The 23,253-nt window shown below is 42.5% G+C and overlaps 1 protein-coding gene across 3 annotated transcripts in view; it reads right to left on the bottom strand.

The window, feature by feature from the left end:
* The window catches only part of MYZAP (myocardial zonula adherens protein), an 82,682-nt gene extending 60,966 nt beyond the window's left edge, over positions 1-21,716 (bottom strand). The window contains exons 1-2 of one of the 3 annotated variants that reach the window (XM_075575788.1): positions 21,150-21,716; positions 11,405-11,494 (exon numbers count right to left, since the gene is read on the bottom strand). In XM_075575788.1, the coding sequence (XP_075431903.1) occupies positions 11,405-11,494; positions 21,150-21,221 (162 nt within the window). In that variant the 5' untranslated portion in view covers positions 21,222-21,716. The remainder of the gene's footprint in view (positions 1-11,404; positions 11,495-21,149) is intronic. The other 2 variants (XM_075575787.1, XM_075575789.1) reach the window with 2 other exon arrangements.
* Positions 21,717-23,253: the final 1,537 nt, after the last annotated feature.

Below are 23,253 nucleotides of genomic sequence, written 5' to 3'. Positions count from 1 at the left end.
CCCTAGAGGAGGTGTATCCCGATGTTGCGGACCCTGCTGTGGGCCCGTGCGCCCTACAATGGTCAGTCCGACCTACTACCGAGGTACCATCGGTCCTAGAATGGGGACCAGTACCAAACGACGATGAGGGTGAGTCGACTGCCCCAGGGGTGTCGGGGGTGAGCCTCCAGGTGACCGCGGAGCACGATGGCTCCTTAAGTCTGGTTACCCGGGCGAAGGGCTCCCCTCTACATCGCGTCCTGGCGGAGGTGTCCTCCTTGGGAGAATCCATCCCAAGCCAGTGGAGTGGTAAGGAACTCCCTAACTCCCCACAATCTCCGATGGAGCTGGCCGTGAAGAAGGCCAGAGTTGCGGCTTCTGAACGGAGTATGAGCCCGTGCGCTCCGACACAAGTGGTCCCAGGACTGGGATCCAACGCTCCCGAGTTTTCAGCGCGTAAGTGGACTGCCCCAGAAGTACCGGGGGCAGGTCCCAAGACGGCCGAGGTGGGAACTGACAGCATCCCCAAGGACCTGTTGACCACCGTGAATCACCGCAGTGGTCGGGTGTATACTCTTTACCCCCGGTCAGGTGAAACAGAGACATTGTCCAGGGCTCGCTTTTCAGTGGAAGCCTCGCAAGTCAGTAGGGACAAGGACTGTGTAAAGGAAGATCCAGGGAGACTGGCCTCCTTTAAGCCCAAAAAGGAGTGTGCCATTCGCCAAGTCGTGGACCGCGGGAAAGGTCCTGGCCTCCTGGTCTGCCGCATCCCTGCCGCGGATGACCGGGTAAGGGTCTGCTTCAGAGACACTGTGCTACTCCTTCCACCAGGGGGAGGAAGTAGCGAAGAGCCAGTAACTGTCGCTTTAGAGTGTGCTCTCCAAGAAATTTTTCTAGGGGAGGCTCACGGACGCAAAAGTGAGGTACCCCCACATGTTCAATTAGGGGCTCCCCACAAATGGTCTCAGCACGCTTCGGTTAATTGGTGTGAAGTGCAATGTAACCTGAAGGGTAAATTCGACACGTGTTGTATGTTCTGTGCCATGCATTTTAATTGTATATACCTTATGTCAGGGTATGGCGTTCTCCAAGCGAGGACGTTGGATTTTCCACCAGGGGGAGAGTGTAGCCTGGAGCTCCCGCAGCTCCTTGAGACCCCCCTCCCCTTGGGCAGCTCGATCGCGGGTGCCGAAAGACCCGACGGCTGCTTCAAGGGGTGGGGGCTGGAGCAGGGAGCAGCACGGCTTCCCCTGCCTGCGGCCGGTTGCCGGGGACGCGATCGGGCCGTTGCTAAGGCCGCGATCGCGTCTCTAAGGTCCCAGCGGCCGCAGAGCAGGGCGCCGCCATTGAGGACCATCTCGCGCATGCGCAGTGGACGCGTAGGCGCAGGGAAAGCCCCAGAGCTAGGGATAGCTCGCGCGAGCATAGGGACAGCTCAGGGAGAAGAGAGAAAGCCCGGGAAAGCTTGCGCACGCGCAGTGGAGGGTAAGGAAAGCCCGCGAACCCCTAGCCTACCAGGGAAGGCTCTGAGCTGGGACTACATATCCCATGAGCCTCTGTATGCCCCAAGTGACACCAGGGAGCCAATAGGGCTTAGGAAGGCTAGGCAGGCAAAGAGATACATTGTTTGCGCTGCAGCACGTTTTGTCAGTTGGAGCTGGGGAGCTGTGAGGGAAGGAAGGGTGCAGAGAGCATATGCAGCTCCTGCATCGAGTAAGGTCCCCACATCCCAAGTAAGGCCCCAACTCCCCACCAGGTTAGTGGGTAAGTGCTGAGGGACGGCCCAGATAGGGACGCTGCCCTTAGTGCGTGTCTGTGTGCTGTCTTGTCAGGATCACGGCTGGCAGTGCTGTGAGGCCTGACAAGAAGGCATAGTGCTAGTGTGCAGCAAGTTGCTGTACGCGTTCCGAAGGTTGCAGTGCGTAGCTGCTAGTGTTAGTGTTAGTGTTCAGTGAGAGACAGATAGGACTGGGACGAGCGAGGGGGGGCAGGTTATTATTCCACAGGCCCTAGGAGTTTTCCCCAAGCCACCCCAGGTTGCGGTTCATCAGGGACAGGCCCTAGGTTAGGGTTCCTGTCACGTTAGGGATAGATAGGGATAGCGGCGGTTGCTGTTCCCGTGAGACGGTGTGTTACCGAGAGACTGTTGTGTTCCCGTGAAGCGGTGGGACCCTCGTTGGGGTTCCTGGAGAAGTACCTGGATAGGATCAGACGGAGGCAGCGCACGTCTGACCCTTTGAGAAGAGTGTTGCAGGCCCGAGCATCGGAGTGCTCGGCAGGTACCTCTGTATTATATGTGCACCAACAGGCCTATTAGTTCATAGTGACTGCGCAGTCACCCACGTTCTCTATTAGAGTGCGGGACATTGGGTGGGGATTCTCGGGACACTGGGTGGGATCACCTAGTGTTGGGAAGCGTCCTGCGCGACGCAGTAAGTGTCTCCTCTAGAGAGGGACACAGGTTATGATGTTGATATTGCTGTGATCTGTTTCTTGCATGTTGAGTAAAGTCCCTAGTTAATATATATCTGTGTGAGTATCGATTATTGGTATTGTCCTGCGAGGAACCACTCCCCCTAGGGTGGGAGCCATCGCAGGTGGAGGCGCTGCATCGTTGGAAGTAAGTACCCTTAATATAAATGCCCCAGGTTCCCCATGGCGGAAGCTCAGCCCTCCTGTGAGCCAACAGGTATAGCACCACACTGAGAAGTAGTCAGATACACCTACCCACCCCAATCTCACTTAGGGGGGGGGGAAAGAGGGCTACATTTGCAATTACAGTATATTGACCCAGAGGGAGGCAAACTGTTTGGCGGATCATAGTACAGTAGTTTGGAAGGCAGTACTATGGACTTGTTTTTATATTAAAAAAAACACTATGTTTATATGAGGAATTACTAACAAGTTACAGATCCTAAGTGAATTTAGCAGATCTTGAGAAGGCAAGATTTCTGCGGGAATTTTATAGGACCCATCAAAAGTGGAGCATAGGTTTAATAGTTAAACAGATTGTTGAATTGATTGGCATTTACAGCGTTGTGCAAGGAGAAGCAATTGTATAATCACGATGGGAAAAAAAAAAACGACATTACTCTTTTCATAATCAGTGGTTTGGGACACGACTTTATTATGCCAATTGTTGCTTTTGACCTTTGGTGCTATATAATGCAACATTTTACTAGGCAAGAATAGCACAGTGTGTTTGGGCAGTGTTCCTCTTTTTTTTGTTTCTATTTTACTAGGCAAATGGAATCCTTTCTGTACTGCAGGGGCGGATTCACAGACTCATTCCTGGCTGTATTTTAAGAGAGAATTTGCTTTGTTTGCACAGTGATAAGATATGAAAGAAAACATCAGTCTTGGGTACACACAGAATTCTCCCTGCATTTTTAATGGCAACATATTCAATGCTTGAGGCTCCAACAAGATTGCTTATTTTCTTCTTTTTATAAGACTTTGTGGAACTAAGCCTAATGGGCCAATATTAAAACAATTAAGGGATATTGTATGCCAGTTTTTGCTCTCAGATCTAGTTTTGCAGGGATTAAGTGCAAGGGAAATTCATTTCCTGTAAATCTTCGCGGTAAAGAATCACTAATGTTTTGAAAACTTTTGCATACTTTTAATTTTGGAAAAAAAAGGGACCTTTATACATTGACATACAGTGGAGCAAAATGGAAATTATTTTGTTCCAAAATAGCTTCCTTAGAGCAACACATTCAATATCCTACCCTAAGGTAATCTTAAAACACCGGAAGAGAGACGGTTGCATGAATACAAATTTATGCAACTGTTCGGGACACTTAGCAGTGGCCTAAACAGAGATCGAAATTTTATGAGTCATTACTGACACAAGTGAACTCTCTTCCCATGAGCGCTATAGGCCATGTCTGTACATACTGTGCTATATGTATGCACACACCGCTGTCTCTCACACATACTTATACTGCTTGTTTTTCCATCCCTATGCACCAATAGGGACCACAAGGTATCCACACACACTTTTAGTTGTGCTACAAACTCTCACATTTCCACACCCACCCACACCATTTATATCCACTCCCACTCCACACACACCTTTTGTAAAGCACTGTATATACTGTGGGCTCTACATTCATGTTAATTCACACTGATACACATACACACTCTTTCATCACTTGCTTTCAGGAACCTTTTGACACCTCCAGCCATAAAACACATCCACACCGGGGGAAGGACCAGCACAGATAACATTCCAGTAGACACTGTTTATAGTATAGCTTTTGCTTGCTTCATTCATTGTAACATCGCCGGAAGAAGAGATCAGTGTATCTCGAAAGCTCGCACAAATAAAAGCATTTCGTTAGCCACAGAACGGTATCATCTATTTATTTTTTGATTATTGAAGCTCGGCTAACACGGTACTGATACCTCTACATATATATATATATATACACGCATATATATATATTTTTTTTTTTTTAAGTGTCGCCATTAGTGCCTCTTTAATGGTTGCAGTATTTTATCATCTGGTATTCTACATAATGAGACAGTCAATCGTTTTGAACCCTTTAAGTGCCAGTGGGGTCATGGCACCAGAGTGGCAGTACTCCTCCAGCACATTGCAATCACGTGACCGCTCAGAGTGATCACGATTGCGGCGTCACCGATTGCGGAAACTGAAGAGGACTCATCTTCCATTTCCCTGCGTGCCATATTGCGCTGTGCATGCACCGTAGAGCGGAACGCGCTGTGCATGCACCGTAGAGCGGAACACGCTGTGCATGCACCGTAGAGCGGAACGCACTCTCCCTTGGTAAATGAGCTAAAAAAAAAAAAAGTCCACGATGTAACCCCTACATTATGGGGCCCATGGAGTGCCAGGCGCCATGGCCTCATGGCTACATCATGGGGAACTGAAGGGTTAAAATTAAAATCCCCCCCCAGCTTTTATTTATTTATTAAGAAAGTTGATAGCAGAAACCACTGGAAGTGTCATGGTGTTCTCGTTTACACCAGCAAGGTTTTGTTTTAAAGATCTTTATGCAACAATAGCTCGCTTACAGTTTCAGCTAGAACAGCATTGGACTATGGAGGAAACCACACCGTGCCGTACACAGGGAAGTGGCGGTCAGGCGTCTTCTATCCCAGACCTCTGGTGATTTCAGATGCCCATAGACGATAAAGTAATCTTCAGTTTTAATAAAGAAGATTACAATGGGAGTCAACATGATCGCCTTTATATAAATATATTAAAAAAAAATCTATTAAAAAAATAAAATAACGTGGTAGGGAATATTGCAGCATTAACACTGCAGTAAAAAAAAGATTATTTGAAGATACTTCTACCCTTTAGCAAGCATCAATGAATGAAATGAGCGTTACAATTTGTTGTAGGCTGCTTAAGGCTACGGCCTCAGTGGTGACGAGCGCACGCACGAGCATCTGGTGGCGCATGCACCCGTTTCAGCCGCGACCTGTGGTCTGAGGCTGAACTTTCAGAGACAAGCAGGAGATCCGACAGGGGGGGGTGGGGGGGGAGGGAGTGCGAGGCCATGATGTCACGCGGCTGGTTTGTCCTTATTCGCTGAAATGCCGCCGTGACGTGGCCAATGCTCGGCCGCCGCCTCGGCCACTGGGGACTTAGCCTTACACTATTCTCTACTCTAGTATTTGTCATTAATGACTAGGAACTATGCCTGAACAGGAACTGCTGCTTTAATGCTTATTTCTATTCAGAGTTTGTTTTCCCATCTCTTGGCCAAGTTATAATCAAATTATTGGCATAATTGAGCATGCAACCAGTGCCCTATTGTGTGCAAACAAAAGAAAAAACTATTGTCCAATGTATTTTTAATGTCAACAACTAGCATGCATCCTGTTCTTACTGGGTTAATATAGGAAAAGCTAGTGACCCCAATGGGGGTCATTCATTAAAATGTATTGCAGAGTGCCCCGATCAACACTATCGCAGTTTAATGAATAACCCCCAATGGATATATTATATTCTGTGCATAAACAAATATGAAATGTGTATGCCTTACGTTCTATTTCTCCCTTGGGAACCAGAGTTAATCATATTCTCTTTACACGGTTTCCTTTTGACGAACCAAAAAAAAAAAAAAAAAGCAAAATCCAGCCAACAATTACAAATAACCTTGAAGGACAAACAAAATATGTTACAGGAACAAAAATGTGTAGAAGAAGAAAATACTTCTACTGGTGCCAACATTAAACAAAAGACTATTTGTGCCCAACTTTTTGTTTGAGAATAAGTTATTTCCAGAGTTATAACGAGCTTATGTAATGGCAAAACATGAAAAGTAGCTGAAGGTCTACTACAGTAGTATTTGGAATACTTTTTTGGATCATCTCCTATTTTTAAATGACTTGCCCTCAGAGCAGAATAAATCCTGATACATGATATCATCCTTTGCGGTACGACTGTACGGACAGAAATAGAGATGGGCACATTTGGGGGGCAAATTTGGATCCAGAGCGGATCGGCCGGTACCTATGGTCCACGGATCAATCTCAAGAAGGGTGATTTATGTATTGCAAATTTTATTATTATTACCAATGAACATCCGCAGATTGGATTCTACAAATCCGTCCAAAAATGACGGTTTTTGATGAGTCCGCTTGGATTGAAACCGCCCAAATCCGTTTGCGGATTTTACACAGCTAAATAGATTTTGGGGATAACAGCGAAAATCTGGGTTCGCCCATTTCTAGACGTAAGATACAGGACAGGGGTGGCCAACTCCAGTCTTCAAGGACCACCAACTGGTCAGGTTTTCTGGATCTCTGTTTCAGCACAGGTGGCTTAATCAGCTGCTCAGCCGTTGAAGGGACCACCTGTACTGAAGCCGTGATAGCCAGAAAACCTGACCAGTTGGTGGCCCTTGAGGACTGGAGTTGGCCATTGCTGTTCTAGGCAACTGAAAAAGGTGGCAGGATGGTTTTAGGTTGTTCTGAAAAGAAAAAGTGGAATGGCATCACGCCTCATTTCAAGCACCGGATATATACATAAAAACACGCGTTGTTTTTGAGCATGTTCCTATGTAATGCCTTTCGTAATAAGCACAGCTCTTACGTCAAACTGTGACAGTAAATTGAAGTGGACAAATTGGGTTTCAGAAAGCAGAGTAGAGTTTTGTACTAGTGAATGCAATCATTTAGTGAGTGGACAAGGTGAAGCTGTGACCCCCTGGGCCAACCTTTTTTGGTTCCAAATAGGTTATGCACAGGCTTGCCACCTACTACTGGAGGCTAACCCGAAGACTATGTTTTAAAATTTAGCGCTTACCTTCGTCTCCCGGCATCCTTCCGACGTTTCCCTCTGTAACCCGTCAATATGGCCATGCGGCGTCAAATGGTACGTTGCCATGACAACGGGATGCCTTATGGCGCTGAGGCTTCACGTTGCCATGGCAACAGGCGTCACGTGACACCGCACAGCCATATTGACAGGAGTTGAAGAAGCTGAGGATGCCGGGAGGAAGCCGAGGATGCAGCAGCCGAACGCCACTGCACGCAGCCCCCCCAGAGGTTTACAAAGTAAACCCGTAGACCGCAGATATGTGGCCAAAACCCTTACTCTACGGGTCAAACCGGAGTGGTGGTAACCCTGGTTATGCAGCTTAACTTTATTGGTTCTCCAAGAAGGACAGGGTGGGGATAAGGGTAAAGAAAACACTTCCAAGACAGACACTTCCTCATTCAGAGGCGCCTAACAAATTCAACTGGCTGCCTGTGGGATTGCACCAGTAAACAACATTATTTAGAGTGGATCATGTTCCAGTGGCAGTGAATTCAACTTCTAGGAGAGGGTAGTGTGTTCTTGTTGTCTTTTGCCTTCCTTTACATCCCATGGTTCCTCTCGATTGACTTCTTCAGCTTCTACAGTGCTTTGGTTCTGAGCTTTTTCTGGTTTCTCCAAAACAAATTGCGCTGCTTAGTACAATGATGGTATGCAGCATACCTCGGTTCCCATAACATGAGTATATTTTCTATGCAATAATTATATTTCCTTTCTGCTTAAAACTACACATGTTGCCTATACACAATTATTCTACAACCTTATGCTTTGCATGACCTTGAAACAAACATGGATCTTAAACCCACTGTTCTTCCCATTTGGATCGATCATTTTATTCTTATAATCAAATGGATGTACTTTATCATATGTAATCTTACATTTATAGTCTTAACATTTGGAAATGTGCAGACTTTGTGAAGCGAGCAGGGATGTGGATCCCACTAATAATTGATCTGCCTGTCCCCATTGGGTTCTGATTACATTAAATAACTGGTGGACAATAAGAGTCAACCTCTCCTCCTAGTTTGGAGCTGAATGGGCAGCAGGGGGCATGCACAAGCCTTAAATATTGCAGCTCTACTGATAACTTTTTAATGCATGTATATGCTGGTTAACCTGCGAATGTTGGTGTATATTAATTGTCACTTGCTCCAGCATGTACATTTTCAAAGGATAGGAAGCATTATACCCCAACATGAATCAATACTTTAAAGGCAAAGTGTTTGTTGGATAACATGCAGAAAGATCAGTAATTACATTTATTAGAGGAACATAACTTTCCCGGATACTACCACAACCAAGGGTGTACGCTGGGTTGGCGAGACACTTACACAAGCAGGCACAAATAACGAGAGAGAAATAGCTGCTATTACAGGCATGCTGTTTAATGTAACGAGGTAATAAATGCAGTCATAATTATATGTTAGGAGATCTGCCTTTGTCCCTTAGAGTGAATGTCGATTACCACAACACAGACCTTGTGGGGTGGTACTTACTGTACTATCAATTCATTTATTTCACTCATGAAAATAGGATAGTGTATAGATAAATACACACACACACAAAGTTATACTACGAGAAGGGTACTCATGGTATGCATAGTACAACTGCCCAGGTGCTCCAAAGATAGGTAGCGTTGACCAACATGAGATGAAGTAGGCACTCACAGGACGTATTCAAATGTTAAATAGTTTATTACTAGATGTTTCGGTCAAATACAGTGACCTTTATCAAGACAGATAATAGACCAGAGCATGCATGTATATGTATATACATATCCCAAACGGCACAAAAACATGGCTAGCTGGGTGTGGAAACACAGTGAAGAAAAGATGTCAGAGTAGAAAAGTACTGTTTTGAAGCCACCATCATCAGCTGTGGTGGTACTCCCATACTGCTGCCTTCAACACTTCAGACCAGGAGTTCCATTGAGCTCTGAGCCAGCGATAAGGCCATCTGACCCCTTGCTGCCTTCGAGTTTACTCAGACCAGAAGCGCCTCCAAAGACTGGGCCAGCAATGAGGCCATCCCTTTGCTGTCAACTGGTGGTTTTTGGGGAACCTAGGAACTAAAAAGTCTTCAAAAAAAAGGCTCTTCTTTTTAAGCACCTTTTCTCTACTTACCCGAGTATTTGGACTCCGTCGTATTCACCGCATACCACCATTGTTAATATATAGCATTGCTGCTTCGTACGTGCTGAGGACACAAGTTTTCTTCTACACGTAACGCACCAATAAGCAATTTATATTAATTTTTCATGTTGCCACATTTAATGGGTACTGATATGGACATCCAGCTGGTGCACTGAACCCGTGGAAAATTCTTGATTGATTTTCCACCTTTTTACAGGCTACCTACCGAACATGAGATTCAAACTGGTACGGACCTTTTGGATAAGTGATAACATTACCATTCAGACTGTTATTTTATGAAGTCTTCTTGTAAAAGCGGAGCGTATCACAAGGAAGCAGATAGGCCTTTATATCTAAATGTTATTGTTATTGAACATATTCACTTTGACTGAAGTGATAACCGAGTAGTCAGTGGCCCTGTCTGGGGTTGTCCTATGAACAGTATTTGTGGATATACTGTATATGATTGTTGAATTGCTTCAATGCCATTTGGTTTTGAACACGCTTATGACACTGTTGCACATTTATTACACCAACACATTTTCGCTACTGGGTGTTTCACACTGACATCTGACCAATTACCCAGGTAGCATCTTCTGGTTTTTTTTGTGCGCGCAGTTTGGGATTCCACTGTGCTGTATATATTGGGTCACTCTAATCCATTGTCTTTCTTGATAAAGTTCCCTGTATTGGACCGAATCGCTGACCATCTGTTAATAAGCCATTTAACATTTGAATAAGTCCTGCGAATACCTGCGGCATCTTTCCTATGGAGAATGTATTCTTCTCTTGCCGCAGTCATTCAGAAAACAACTGTATTAAGTGGTTAAATAAATAATTTCATGTTGGACTTTCACAGCCATGTCATATACAAGGGGTGGGGCAATTAATATAATGCACCATAACTTGTACGCGGTCTCTGATGCGGGTTTAAAAGCGGACGGAAAAAGGTGTGTGACACAGATCAATGGAAATTCCTCCCACAAAATATGAAGAGAGAAAAGCATATCAAGTACCATAAGTAGCTACTTATTCAATGAAGCCTATTACTGGTAGCAGGTCCTTAAATTGCCACCCTACAGTTGTCATAATTGTGCCTCAAAACGTGGCTACTCCCTCTTATATAAAGATGTCTTTCTTCTGCAATATTTATTTTATTTATAAAATGTTTTGCCAGGAAGTAATACATTGAGAGTTACCGCTCAGTTTCAAATATGTCCCGGGCACAAAGTTACAAATACATAGTTACATATATCAATATAGTAAGAAGATATATATAAATGTTATTAGTCACCTTTAGTCCTCACTCATAGGCCAAATCTTTTGTACTTTAGCTAAGAGCAGCAAAACAAACAAACAAACTCATAATTGCACTTCGAAATTACACTCACAAACATCTAAAGGGAAACAAACTAAAATAAACATATTCACAAATTGTTTATATGTTTTGTGCCTTTAGACGCAATATAATTTTAATTGTATTAACTGGTATATTACATTTATGTTACATGAATTTGCTTAGTTTACGAGTTCCACATAATTGCTGTTGCCTTTATGTGCCAGCTCCAAATGCTCACATCTGAGATATCCATTGCCTAACTTCTGCTTACATTAAAATGTGAGCAATGTTGAGAAATTGACATTTATACGCAGCAGTTTGGATTAAGGTTTTCAGCAGAAGAAATTAAGCACTTCTCTAGATCAGGGGTTTCCAAACTTTTTGGAGTTAACAAACCCTAAGTGAAATTCTGAGGAACCCCCAACCCTCTCTAATAGCGTGTCTGAGATCAGATGCATTGTAAGGAACCCCCAACCCTCTCTAATACCGTGTCTGAGATCAGATGCATTGTAAATTCTTCTGTATTTGATACAATTTTCAAATGACATGAAAATTACTGGGAACCCTTTACGGATGCCCGGAGAACCCTAGGGTTCCTGGTTGCATACATACAAGTAGTTTCATTCACAATTTGTCAAAAGTCTTTTTCATTACCGTCTCTGTTTTCTCATTCTTGATTTCACGGTGCTCTGGTCGGGAAGTTCCTTGAGCAGGCAGGGTAAGGCGCAGCCTACAAATGTTACCCTATAAAAAGGACACACAAACAAAATGTACATTATATCAATTAATTGTTACAGATATTTGAAAAGCCATAGGTCATGTATCAAGTTTTCCTGGTCAAATCTGGTATATATGAATGCACATAGATATGTTAAAGAAAAGATTCTTACACTATGATGAATCTCATGCTTTTTTGCACTATTTGCACCGGTGAAACGCAAGGGTTTGACCCTACTGTATGCCTTTTAGTACTTCTGCATGCTGCCATAATCAATTTGCAACAGATTATGTTTTATTTTCGCTACTTAAAAGTTACATTGTTGTAACACTAAAAACTGCCAAGTTCACCAAAAACTCTATTTCCTCCCCCCCCTGCCCCCATTCAGACTCTTGACAATTCTGCTCAGTTGATTTTGTTTTATGCAACAACCATTGTTTAAACTGGCTGTGAAAAAGGTAATAAAGCAGTGCGTGAATTTAGATGATAATTCTTTGGACCCCATTTACAAAAGCAAGAAACTCAAATTAAGTTGTATAAATAGATTAGGTTGTACAGGCAGTCCTCGGTTATCCGACATAATGTGTTACTCAAAATGGCGTTGGATAGCGAAACGTTGTAAAGTGAAACACGTTTCCCCATAGGAATACTGTTTAAATGAAAGGTTCCGTTCCTGAAGGCATTATACCAAATATTTTATGCAGGCAATAAGATATGCAGCACATACATAAATTATATAGTGTATATACTGTATTATATATATAACATAATAAATAATATATTATATAGTATAATATTATATATATACACGCTCTTACGACGCTTTGCAATGTTGTTTATGTGAATGTGTGTATATATATATATATATATATATATATATATATATATATATATATATATATATATATATATATATATATATATATATATATATATATATATATATATATATATATATATATACATACACACACACACACACACACACACACACAGTGTTCGACAAACCTATACATTTGCTCGCCCCGGGCGAGTGGATTTAACCCCCGGGCGAGTAAATATTGGCCCAAGCAGCACACGTTTGGTACTAGGTGGCGAGTAGATTTTTTTTGTGTGGCGAGTAGATTTTTTGGTGATTTGTCAACCACTATATATGTTTGTCAACCACTATATATATACACAACGTTGCAAAGCGTCGTAAGAGCGTTGGATAAGCCGTTTTGGCGTTGTAAAAATGAACATAGGTATGCATTGCAAAGTGTTGGATAAGCCATTCGTTGTAAAGCGAAGCGCTGTAAAATGAGGACAGCCTGTATAAATTACCACTCCCCAATATCATTCTTCGATCACCGCCAACCCCTCTACCTTATTCTAACAATATAAGAGTGAATGTGCCCTGCACAAGTGTGTGGTATTATTTCAGTTTGGTTGGAATTACATTGCATTGCAGATTGTATTGTATGTCTTTATTTATATAGCGCCATTAATGTACATAGCGTTTCACAGTAGTAATACATGTGGTAGTCATATAAATAAGAAATATAAATAACAGGTCATGGGAATAAGTGCTTCACACAAACTTAACATTTAAACTGCGTCCCCGCTAGCGCTGAGCGGGCGGTGCTTGGAGCGGTTACATACATATATATATACATATACATATATAGTCTTCGACAAACCTATACATTTGCTCGCCCCGGGCGAGTGGATTTAACCCCCGGGCAACTAAATATTGGCCCAAGCAGCACACGTTTGGTACTAGGTGGCGAGTAGATTTTTTTTGTGTGGCGAGTAGATTTTTTGGTGATTTGTCAACCACTGTGTGTATATATATATATATATATACACATATATATGTATATACACATGTTCCCGCGCGCGCACAAATGCGCGGGCACACACGCTCGGCGCTTTTGTAAATAACATTTTTAAACTTTCCCGCTTGCTCGATAGCCCGCAATTGTGCCCCCCCTCCTACCCCCTGCAAGTTGCAGGACACCTGGCGCTCATGCTCTAAGCATGAGCGCGCTCAGCGCCAGCAGGGACTCAGCCTTAGGAAGAGGAGTCCCTGCTCCGAGGAGCTTACAATCTAATTGGTATGTACAGTAGGAGGAACGTACAGAAACAGTAGGAGGGCATTTTGCAGATGGAAAATTAGAGCGCTAAAATAAGGATTTGCTTAATTTCCAGTCTTGTTAAAGCTTTATAATTTTTAGCATATTGTTGGCATTTATGGGGTGGTACAGTCATACTCCCAATTGCACGCAAATTATTGGGGAGTATCATAAACAAACTTCTTCATTTGTGCTTTCTCCAAGCATATAATCCTCCTGTACATTTGACTTGTGGCTTTATTTGCTAAACAGATGTAAACGGACGATGCATGGTAATCCTTACTTACAGCAATCTGTTTTTTAGTTCATGACACCCAACACGTGTAAGTTCCTGCCAAGAACATCCAAATCTGCCATGTTTGTAAATTGTATTGGTATGAACGCACCCGAGAACAATTATGTAACGTAGAAGACATTTCAGGGTGTGAGCTGTCTTGCAAGAGCCACATGCCACAAATGATTAATATAAATGTTCATGAATAACTCAGGAAGTTAGGATTATCTGAACACTACTCGCATGCACTGGAATGTGATATCTTCGTTGTATAATATTATACTATTTATAATGCTAATTTAGAAACACACTGCAAAATTCATCAAGGTTTTATCCCTAGTTATGACTGGAGTAGAAATCCCAGCTCAGACTGAAACTGCAATGTCATATTAGACTAGCGTTAGAAACATTTGCTGTACTAAAAGCTTAAATAAGGATAGCAGTGTTTTCAAATAAATCACATTTACTCCAGTTGATTGAAAATAACACCAGAGTGTGATGGGCGCTCCTTTTGTTAATCAATTGTAAACATTAGTGATGAATAGTGAATATTTTTTACCCACCATAACTTAACTAAGTGTGGTGAAACCTACCCTAAGCTTCATTTTGCAAAGCCAGTATAACCAACCCCACACTGATGAGACCCATTAAGGTCGAAACGGCTGTCTGTGGGTGGGTTCACTGGCTATGCATCTTAACCCTGGCTGTGCTCAAAGCTGTGAAATGCAGCAAGCAAAAGCTTACAGGGGACCATGTTATATGGTTTTGAAGCAAAAGGTTGCACTGTGTGCTCATTTGCATGTCATTTCCCAGAATCCCTTGCTGCAGTGGAAGCAATCTGTTTTTTAGTTCATAACACCCAACACGTGTAAGTTCTGGGTGATAATGGTGAAAGGCGGGGTTGCAGACCTGTCTAAGACATGCAAATGAGCATATAGTAATATTTCCATTTGATAGAGATAGAGATATACACACACACACACAAAATTAGTGACTCCACAAGTGTGTTTCAAGATATTAAACTTTGATAATATGAAAGAAACACAGGTAGTGATGTGAAGACACAAAAAAAAAAAGATATAGATGGTAAAATGCAGTTCACACCTTTAAAATAGTTTATTTTTTTCTTCCTGCAAATTTTGACTCTAGTGTATTGCCTTATAATATAATGTTCCTTTACCATACAATGCTTCCCCTAAAACCTTAGTAATGCAGTATGCTGCGTCTGGAGAATACTGCCATTTTGGGGTTTGTTAATCAAGGGGCTTCTACGTAAACACAGGGAATAAGAAACACTACCAAGTAATGGATTTGTCCAGATACAGTATATCTATATATATATATATCTATATATATATATAGATATATATATATATATATATTTTTTTTTAATACTTGCTCTGTGCTCTGATAGGCCATCTGTAACATAGCCGTCAATATATCCTCTGTAGTTGAAACAACTCATGGCATTTAAACTTTCAAACATGTAACCTCCATATTTAACTTGACACCATGGAGTCGTTTCCAGACAAAAATATCCATTGATGCCAACAGGCTGAAAATAGCCGTTTCGTAGTATATAGAATTACCCCTTTACTGTGATGCTGTCTTGTGAAGACATGAATGCGAGAACCAGTATGTTTGACCTCTTTCGTTGACTAGATATGTTATACTTTTCCAGTCTCTTGAATCAGCACTCACTTGATTTTTCCTTAATCCAGTTCTCATGTGTAAGTTTCAGTGAAACAGCACACTGTGTCTTTGAGAATGAAAAATATCCACGGGTGGCATTTCCAAAATCAGAGGGCTACGCGGCCCTGGGCTGTACGCAACTGACATTGGGCCCAATTTGGCAAAAGGAACTGCTTCGTATTGCATTCTGTCAATGACCTCCCAAAGTGTTTAGAAGGTTGAATGCAACTAAACAAGACTTTCTAACAAAGAAGGTCTTCCGGTTGCAGTCTCAAGCCTTGGCAGCTCTAAATGAGTTGCTTTCTATTAAAAAATAAAAATCTTATTAATATATTGATGGAACATTTCCCTACACCTTTTGTTGATACACAGGCCAGGAATGTGCTGGTAGCATGGCCATTTTAACGCAAACAGATCATTTCATACATGACTGAATAATACCAGTTCGTTCAGTCTCATACACCCCAGGAAACAATGTCCTTCCTTGCTATTATGATGTATTAAATGCTTCATGCTGGTTTCACCTTGCTATATTACCTTCTAATTTCAGACTTTCATAAGGGTTGTAAAGTGTAATTATAGTGCACAATCCTCAGCGCATTGTTTAAACATTCTCTGCAATTATGTAAAGACTAAGCAAGGCTCATCATAGATTTAGGAAAGGAAACATTGTGTTTATGTGGGAAGTGAAATAAATCCTATTGCGACAGATATTGTGGGGATGTAAACATTGTTTTCCCTTTTGTTTAACCAAGAAGCTGAAAAATGACTGTAGATCAGGACAAATCTCTTAAAACTTTAGCAATAGGAAATACATTGCAAGTACTTAGGGGAGCAATGCAAGCAATATTCTACGGGTGTGTTTAAAAAAAATTAAAAAAAATCAGTTCTGTAGTATTAGATAATAGTTACTTACTACCTTTTTAGTTTATTTTTAAATTCAACTCAATGCCAATAATTTTTTAATATACTGAGCATCCCTTAATACTATAGCAGATGTTAGTACACTTCACACAGAAGTACAAGATCTTTGCATTGCCTTCCTCTTAGAATCTGTTGCCAATATTCCCAGCAGCTTGAGCTGCAAACTGTAACACAAGATAATGTTACCTTAGTGATATCAGGATACATTGTAGCTGCCGAGTTACACGGACTGAAGGATTGATTTGAAACGGAAAGGCAGCCATTTAATGAACCCTGAGAAGCAGGATCTTTACTGATCAATCGCGGGAGAACTAATCGATCGTTAGCTTAGGTAATTAATTGTCAATAAAGATAATTAAATAATTTTTTTTAAATGCTTGGATTGCCCCTAAGGCCAGGGTCATCTTCCAGGCCTACCAGGTTTTTGTTTTTTAAAATAGCCATTTACATATTGTATGAGGTCTATCAAGGTAAATACAAAAACCTAACCACCAAAGTGACTTTACATGCAATTTTTGGACAACATTAACTGTGGTAACATCATTAGACAGTGGAAATGCTTTGCATGCGGTGTATACGTAGAATGCAGACATAGGGCACATCCGTTGGGGTTTTTCAAAGTCACACACCATAATATTTAATCTACGAAGCTCTCCCAAATTTCCCCAGTACTGAAGGAGTTAATGCATGGATTAGGGATGTTCACAGAGTTTTGCTACAAGAAAGCCAAGCGCCTGAAATAACAGGAAGTTTCCAGGGATGTGACGAGTTCTGTTTAAAAGCGCAGATCTGTAATCAGGGTTTTTAAATAACAAAAATAAATGCCTGTAATCACGGAGCACCGGTTGCAGTGCCATTTTCTCAGAAAGGATAGTTACAGACACAAGAATATACAGTATATTTTTATTTCTTTTAATTAATTTTAACCTATTTATATTTATTCTATACATATGTAGCACGGGGTCTATGGAACTGCCCTGCGTTCATTTCAGCTCCGCGGACCTCCTGGTTCTCACCGTGGAAGGTGGCGCTGGTACTGTCCTCTCCAGAGCAAAACAAAATGGAGGCTTACATTTCCCAGGTGGACCAATAGAAAGGCGCATCATCATCCATCATGGTTTCCTATTAACCCACATGAGGGTGAGGGGGGGGATTTAAACCTACATGAAGTACTCCATATGTACAGAAAAAAGGAACTGCCGCTTTAAGTACAAATCATAAGACATTTTTCCCTCTCACTTATGGTCCAGATTAAGTAAGCTCCATTAGTCCAAGTAACGCCCATTAATCAGAACCATTAATCAGAACTAGGGATTCCGTTTTCCTGTGTTTATTTTTTCAGAAAAATCTCTATTTTTTTAAATCTGTGTTTATCAGCATTAACAATAAAAAAATTTTTTTTAAAGTTGACAGGTATTTGAATTTGGTGTTTATCGGTGCAGTTTTAGTTCCAATACACGCCCCTGTGATGCCCTCCTATGGACGGGCCGCCACAAGAGGTGGAATTTAATGGGAGAGGACGCTTCATTACCGGCGTTTATCGGTTTTAACCGAAAGTGCAAGTGGGGTTTTGGAGTGAAAACCTAAAACCGGAATCCCTAATCAGAATTTAGTATTCAGATTTAAGCTAATAACATGGCTTCATTTGTAATGGCCGTTAATCTAAGGCTAGGTCCCTGCAGGGACAAGAACTGCCCCTCAATGGTGCCGGGCCCACTAACAACCTTGCCCGACGCATTGTGCGAACAGATTTCCTTGAAGACAGGAAACCTGTGCTCACAACTCGCGACATAGCACTGGCCACGCCCCCAGCATTTCAGCCAATGAGGGTGAACATGCCGGGTGACATGGCCACGCCCCCATCACGCCTCTCCCCCCCCCCACATTTCCCCCTTCAGTTCACCGCAGACCGGGGATCCCGGATGCACGCGCCGCCAGCCTGGCAGGTGCGCGGGCAGCGCCGACACCGGGGCCTCAGCCTAAACGATATGGAAATCAACCTAAATGATATTTACCTCGGTCTGTTGAGGAAAAATTCCCGGTCTGGATGGGAGCACCGCCAAGAATGAAATAGCAGTACTGTACGTTCTGGAAATAACGTGACCAACTCTATGCCAATGAGCTTAATTGCGGACGTTATATTTTGCATCTAATTTACCTTAGTCAATAAGGCTTGGAAAACCAATGGCCGTTTCTGCTATAGATAACGTCCCATTATTTGCCCTGATTTAACAGAGCTTATTGCATCCAGGCCGTAATGCAGCCTATGCACTAAGAAGGTCATGTTTTAATGTTTTTGAGCGACAACATTTTAGTGATACCAAGTAGTATAAACCTTCATAAAATGTGCATTGTATGTATGTATGTATGTATGTATGTATGTATGTATGTATGTATGTTCTGCACTAACCACTGTTAGACTTTTTATGCTTTACAAGTTGACCGTGGGGACAGTTTTGATACATTATTTTTAATACATATCTGGACACCTAGCGCAGTCAATTTCTAAGCACCATAAAACATTTGATGCTGAAGGTGCAGATTGAGATTGTTCACAACTAAATCCCTATATCATATCTGATTTATAGTAATATACCAGTAGGCGGTCCTCGCTATCCGATGTTTCACTTTACGACGGATGGCATATCGGAAGCTTTACAATGCGACCCTATGGGCCGTTTTCCGATGCCCGAATGTGTTATCGGCCAGGGGTGCGCAAACTTTTTTTTGCTATGCGCCCCCTGCAGTGGCGGGGGTCAGGTGACATCACGTGACGCCACATTATCTCAATCGTGACATCATTTGACGCCGCATTGCCATGGTCACGCGTCCTGAAGCCGACTGAATCTCGGTAAGTACCGGTTGTAGAGGCCTCGCGCGGTCCCCCGGCATTTACATGCCTTGGGGAAGATTGCAGGACCTCTGCAACCGCCCGCTTTCCCTCCCCCCCCCCAAAAAAAAATCTCACGCCCCCTCCCCCCCCGTTTGTGCACCACTGCGTTATCCGACGCTCACCGCCACTGATTAACATGGGACTCACTTTACAACGGTTTCACTATCCAACGCTACTTCCAGAACGGGTTCCGCTGGATAACCGAGGACGGCCTGTACATCTTAACTTTTTTTTTTTATTATTAATGTTCAATTAGCCAGTACAAAATATGTTTTATTCAAAAGTGCATTTAGTTTGCTGAATATTTCCTTTATTGTAAAATTCTTCATTAAAACATTGATGTGAAGACAATTTTAGGAACTCTTAATATGGATCTTTCGTAAACAAAATAATAATAATAAATTATTCTGTTGACTGTGATTTAGCAAATTCTGAATGGAAAACTCCCTGTCCCGGGCACCAAAAGCGTTTATATCCCCCTCTCCTTATCTTGGTACCATATTAGCACTTAGTTTGTATATTTATTACAGCACATAAAAATACCACTTGAGAGCACATTCGCGTCTCAGATAGGCCTCTCCCCATTAGCTCTTGGCATACAATGCTTCCACTGCAGCCAGGGATTCTGGGAAATGACATGCAAATGAGCACCGAGTTTGTCGCCTTTTGCTTCTAACCCATTTTAACATAGACCTCCTATAATCATATGCCTGCCACATTACATAGCTTTTGAGCACAGCTTGGGTTAAAGAAGTGCACAGCCAGTAACCGTACTCAGACAGCTTTTTGACCTTTTGTGTCTCATCATTGTGAGGCTGGTTATACTGGCTTTGCAATGTGAAGCTGAAATAGGTTTCTACCACATGTTATATAAGTTATGGAGGGTAAAAAATAAAGTCAAATCAATGGCTACACTGTATGCTAACAGACAATGGGGAAGGGCAGACCTGTCCGAGACATGCGAGTGCGCTCACAAGGGGAATTTTTTATTTACTTTACGGGGAAGGTTGTCACTTTTTTTACCCACCATACATTATACTGTATAAGGTATATTTATTACATAACCAATGGTAGAGAAGGCATCAGCTACTGTATGTAATGCCTTCTCTAACATTGGTTAGAGTAACTTAGGATTTCAGTTCTAATAAATACAAGTTATATTGAAAGAACTAAAACATGTATCGGATTACTTCCATTTAGAGCAAATTGTGTTAGCTTGGCCATATTACAGTCCACGCAAAGTTTTAAGATATTTTAGGTGTGATTGCAAGAGCCCAGCTTTAAGAGTACTTTTGATTGTCTATGTATTAGAAAGGGTAGTTTTAACCCTTTTGCTGCCACAAGAGCCAGTCTGGCAAGGAAGGGGTTAAAGGGGTTCTTAGTGTCTTTTAAATAGAATTTGTTTTTACTACAGTACCAAAGACTATTTAGATCAGGGGTGACCAACTTCCAATCCTCAAGGAACACCGACTGGTCAAGTTTTAAGGATATCCCCGCTTCAGCACAGGCGGCTCAGTCAACGACTGTGCCACTTCTGCTGAAGCAGGGATATCCTGAAAACCTGACCTGTTGGTAGTTCTTGAGGACTGGCGTTGGCCAACCCCCGATTTATATGAAGGCAATATTGGTTGATATTACCAATTACCAGACAGTCTCAACCAGCTATGTGGCAAGTGCCACCAAGAGATGTTTTTAAGCATAGAAACACACCCCGATGGAATCATATTTAAAAGGGCATAATACTCACTACCAGTAATTCCCGCAACATCCCCGCTTGCACTCACCGTTTTTTTGGCATCCCCCGTTTCTGAAGTCGTTAGACTTGTGACAGTCGATCCAGACGTGTATCTCATCATTTTGCTCGGTATGTAAAAAATAAATTAAAATTTAAAAAAAAAATGTATTCCTTTATTCGTTTAAGAAAATTTTAGCGAGGAAAAGTATCCTGGAGGCAGAAGATTTCCACGTTGGCAAACATGTCTCGGAATTCTACCGTCCTTCCGAGAGAGGTTTTTTTTTTTTAAATCAGCAATGGATGATAAAAAATTCTGATTCTTCTCGACCCGCTCACCCTGCAGTCTCTGATGCCCTGGGCAGGTAATCCTCAATGCACCAGTGTCTGCCCTTTACTCAGGACAGTAGCAAGACTGCTCTGATCTCTGAATGCTAGTGACCTTCCTACACCTGTATTGCCCACTCACGTTGCCAGGAAACCAGCAGGTGTTTTTTTTCCCCCCCTAGTCATCTCATGTGTAGCTTCCTACCTGACTTGTCAGTCTGCATTCATTGTGTCTCACAGGACTACCTGGACTGAACAGTATTGCATGTTGCTGAAACCAGACAACACCCTCCCTGTAGGAGGGTGGGGCCTGCTATGGCGAGCCTTCATTTGTTTAACCCTTTAGTGCCAAAGAAGCCTGCATAACAATATGTTCTAGGTCCAATGAGACAAGGCATATGTTTTATTGATCCCTATAGACTGGTTACGTAACGTTGTTTTTTAGACTGAGCTACCTATATGTCCTCACTTCCCCTGTAATTTCCCATGTATCTCTAACTGTGCATGCAATGTCTTGTATATAATGTATACCCTGTGCACTTATGTAACTATTTGTAACCATGTATTATTTGTCTTAACTCTGTGCCCAGGACATACTTGAAAACGAGAGGTAACTCTCAATGTATTACTTCCTGGTAAAACATTTTATAAATAAACAATTTAACATCCCTGCAGCCATATCCTCAGCATGCATAAAAGCAGAATTCTCCCACGTGTGCATTTTTAACACTTGATAACCAGTGCACATTACATTAGCCTCTCCAAATGCTTGCCATCCATTGCCACAAGCTCATTTTTGTAAACGGTCGTCTTAATAAGCACCAGGTTCTCCCTGCAGTTGTTAACATGTGACAGGATTCCCCTAGAACACACCAGGTACACTGCTAACACCCTTACTAGTTTTATTGACGTGGTAAGCAGAACGAGCATACAGTACTAACTGGCGTGTGTACACTATGCTTTCCGACAGCTGATTATCCACCCAAACGCTGCCTGTCTCTTCCTCGCCAAGCAAAGGAGGAGATTTGACCACAAGTGGCATTCAGCCAGATCTTAAAGGTGCAGTGTCTTGCATTACAAAGTCAGGTTTGCAAGACTGTTGGAGTTTATCTATATTTTCCATTGATGTGGGGTGTTTTTTTTTTTTTTATACTGGTCTTGCCCCAGTTTTGCAATAGCCACCGCTGTGTAAAAACTTGATAATGTTCTCTTACCTGGAGATGGTTGAAGGAGTGGCTCAGTGAGTAAATACACTGACTGATAACTGGCTCTGATAACAATGACACTGAGTTTGAACCAGGGAAACCTGGTTCAATTCCTGGTCTCAGCTCCTTGGGCGAGTCACTTTATCTCCCTGTGCCCCAGGCACCAAAAACATAGGATTGCTGCCCTGATGAGCTTACAATCTATGTGCTGCGTACCGCACACTATACTGTGATTGTGAAGCACTTTGAGTCCCATTGGGAGAAAAGTGCTATATGAAATAAGTTATTATCCTACCGCAATGCCTCTAATACGGCAACTCTCAGTTAAATCAACATTTCTCACCCAAATATGCCTACGCAGCGCGCCCTTAGGCACTTGCCTGTGTCTGCCGCCCTGGTTCCCCTTCACAATCCAGCGTAAAATGTTCCCATGGTAACACGACGCCATGTTGGTGACATCCGCGGCGTCGTGTTACCATGGGAACATTGTGTCACGACATCACGGTTGCCATGGCAACGAGACGCCTTGTGACGTCCGCGGTGTCATTTGACGATCGATTTTGAAGGAGAAGCAGGGCGGCAGAGCGAAGGTAAGTAAGTCCCCATTAGGTCCAATAAGCCGAT

Source organism: Ascaphus truei, chromosome 18 (genome assembly GCF_040206685.1).
Source record: "Ascaphus truei isolate aAscTru1 chromosome 18, aAscTru1.hap1, whole genome shotgun sequence".
In the NCBI taxonomy this organism is placed as follows: domain Eukaryota; kingdom Metazoa; phylum Chordata; class Amphibia; order Anura; family Ascaphidae; genus Ascaphus; species Ascaphus truei.
Note: the sequence above shows the minus strand (reverse complement) of the source record. Positions and strands in the feature narration are given on the sequence as shown.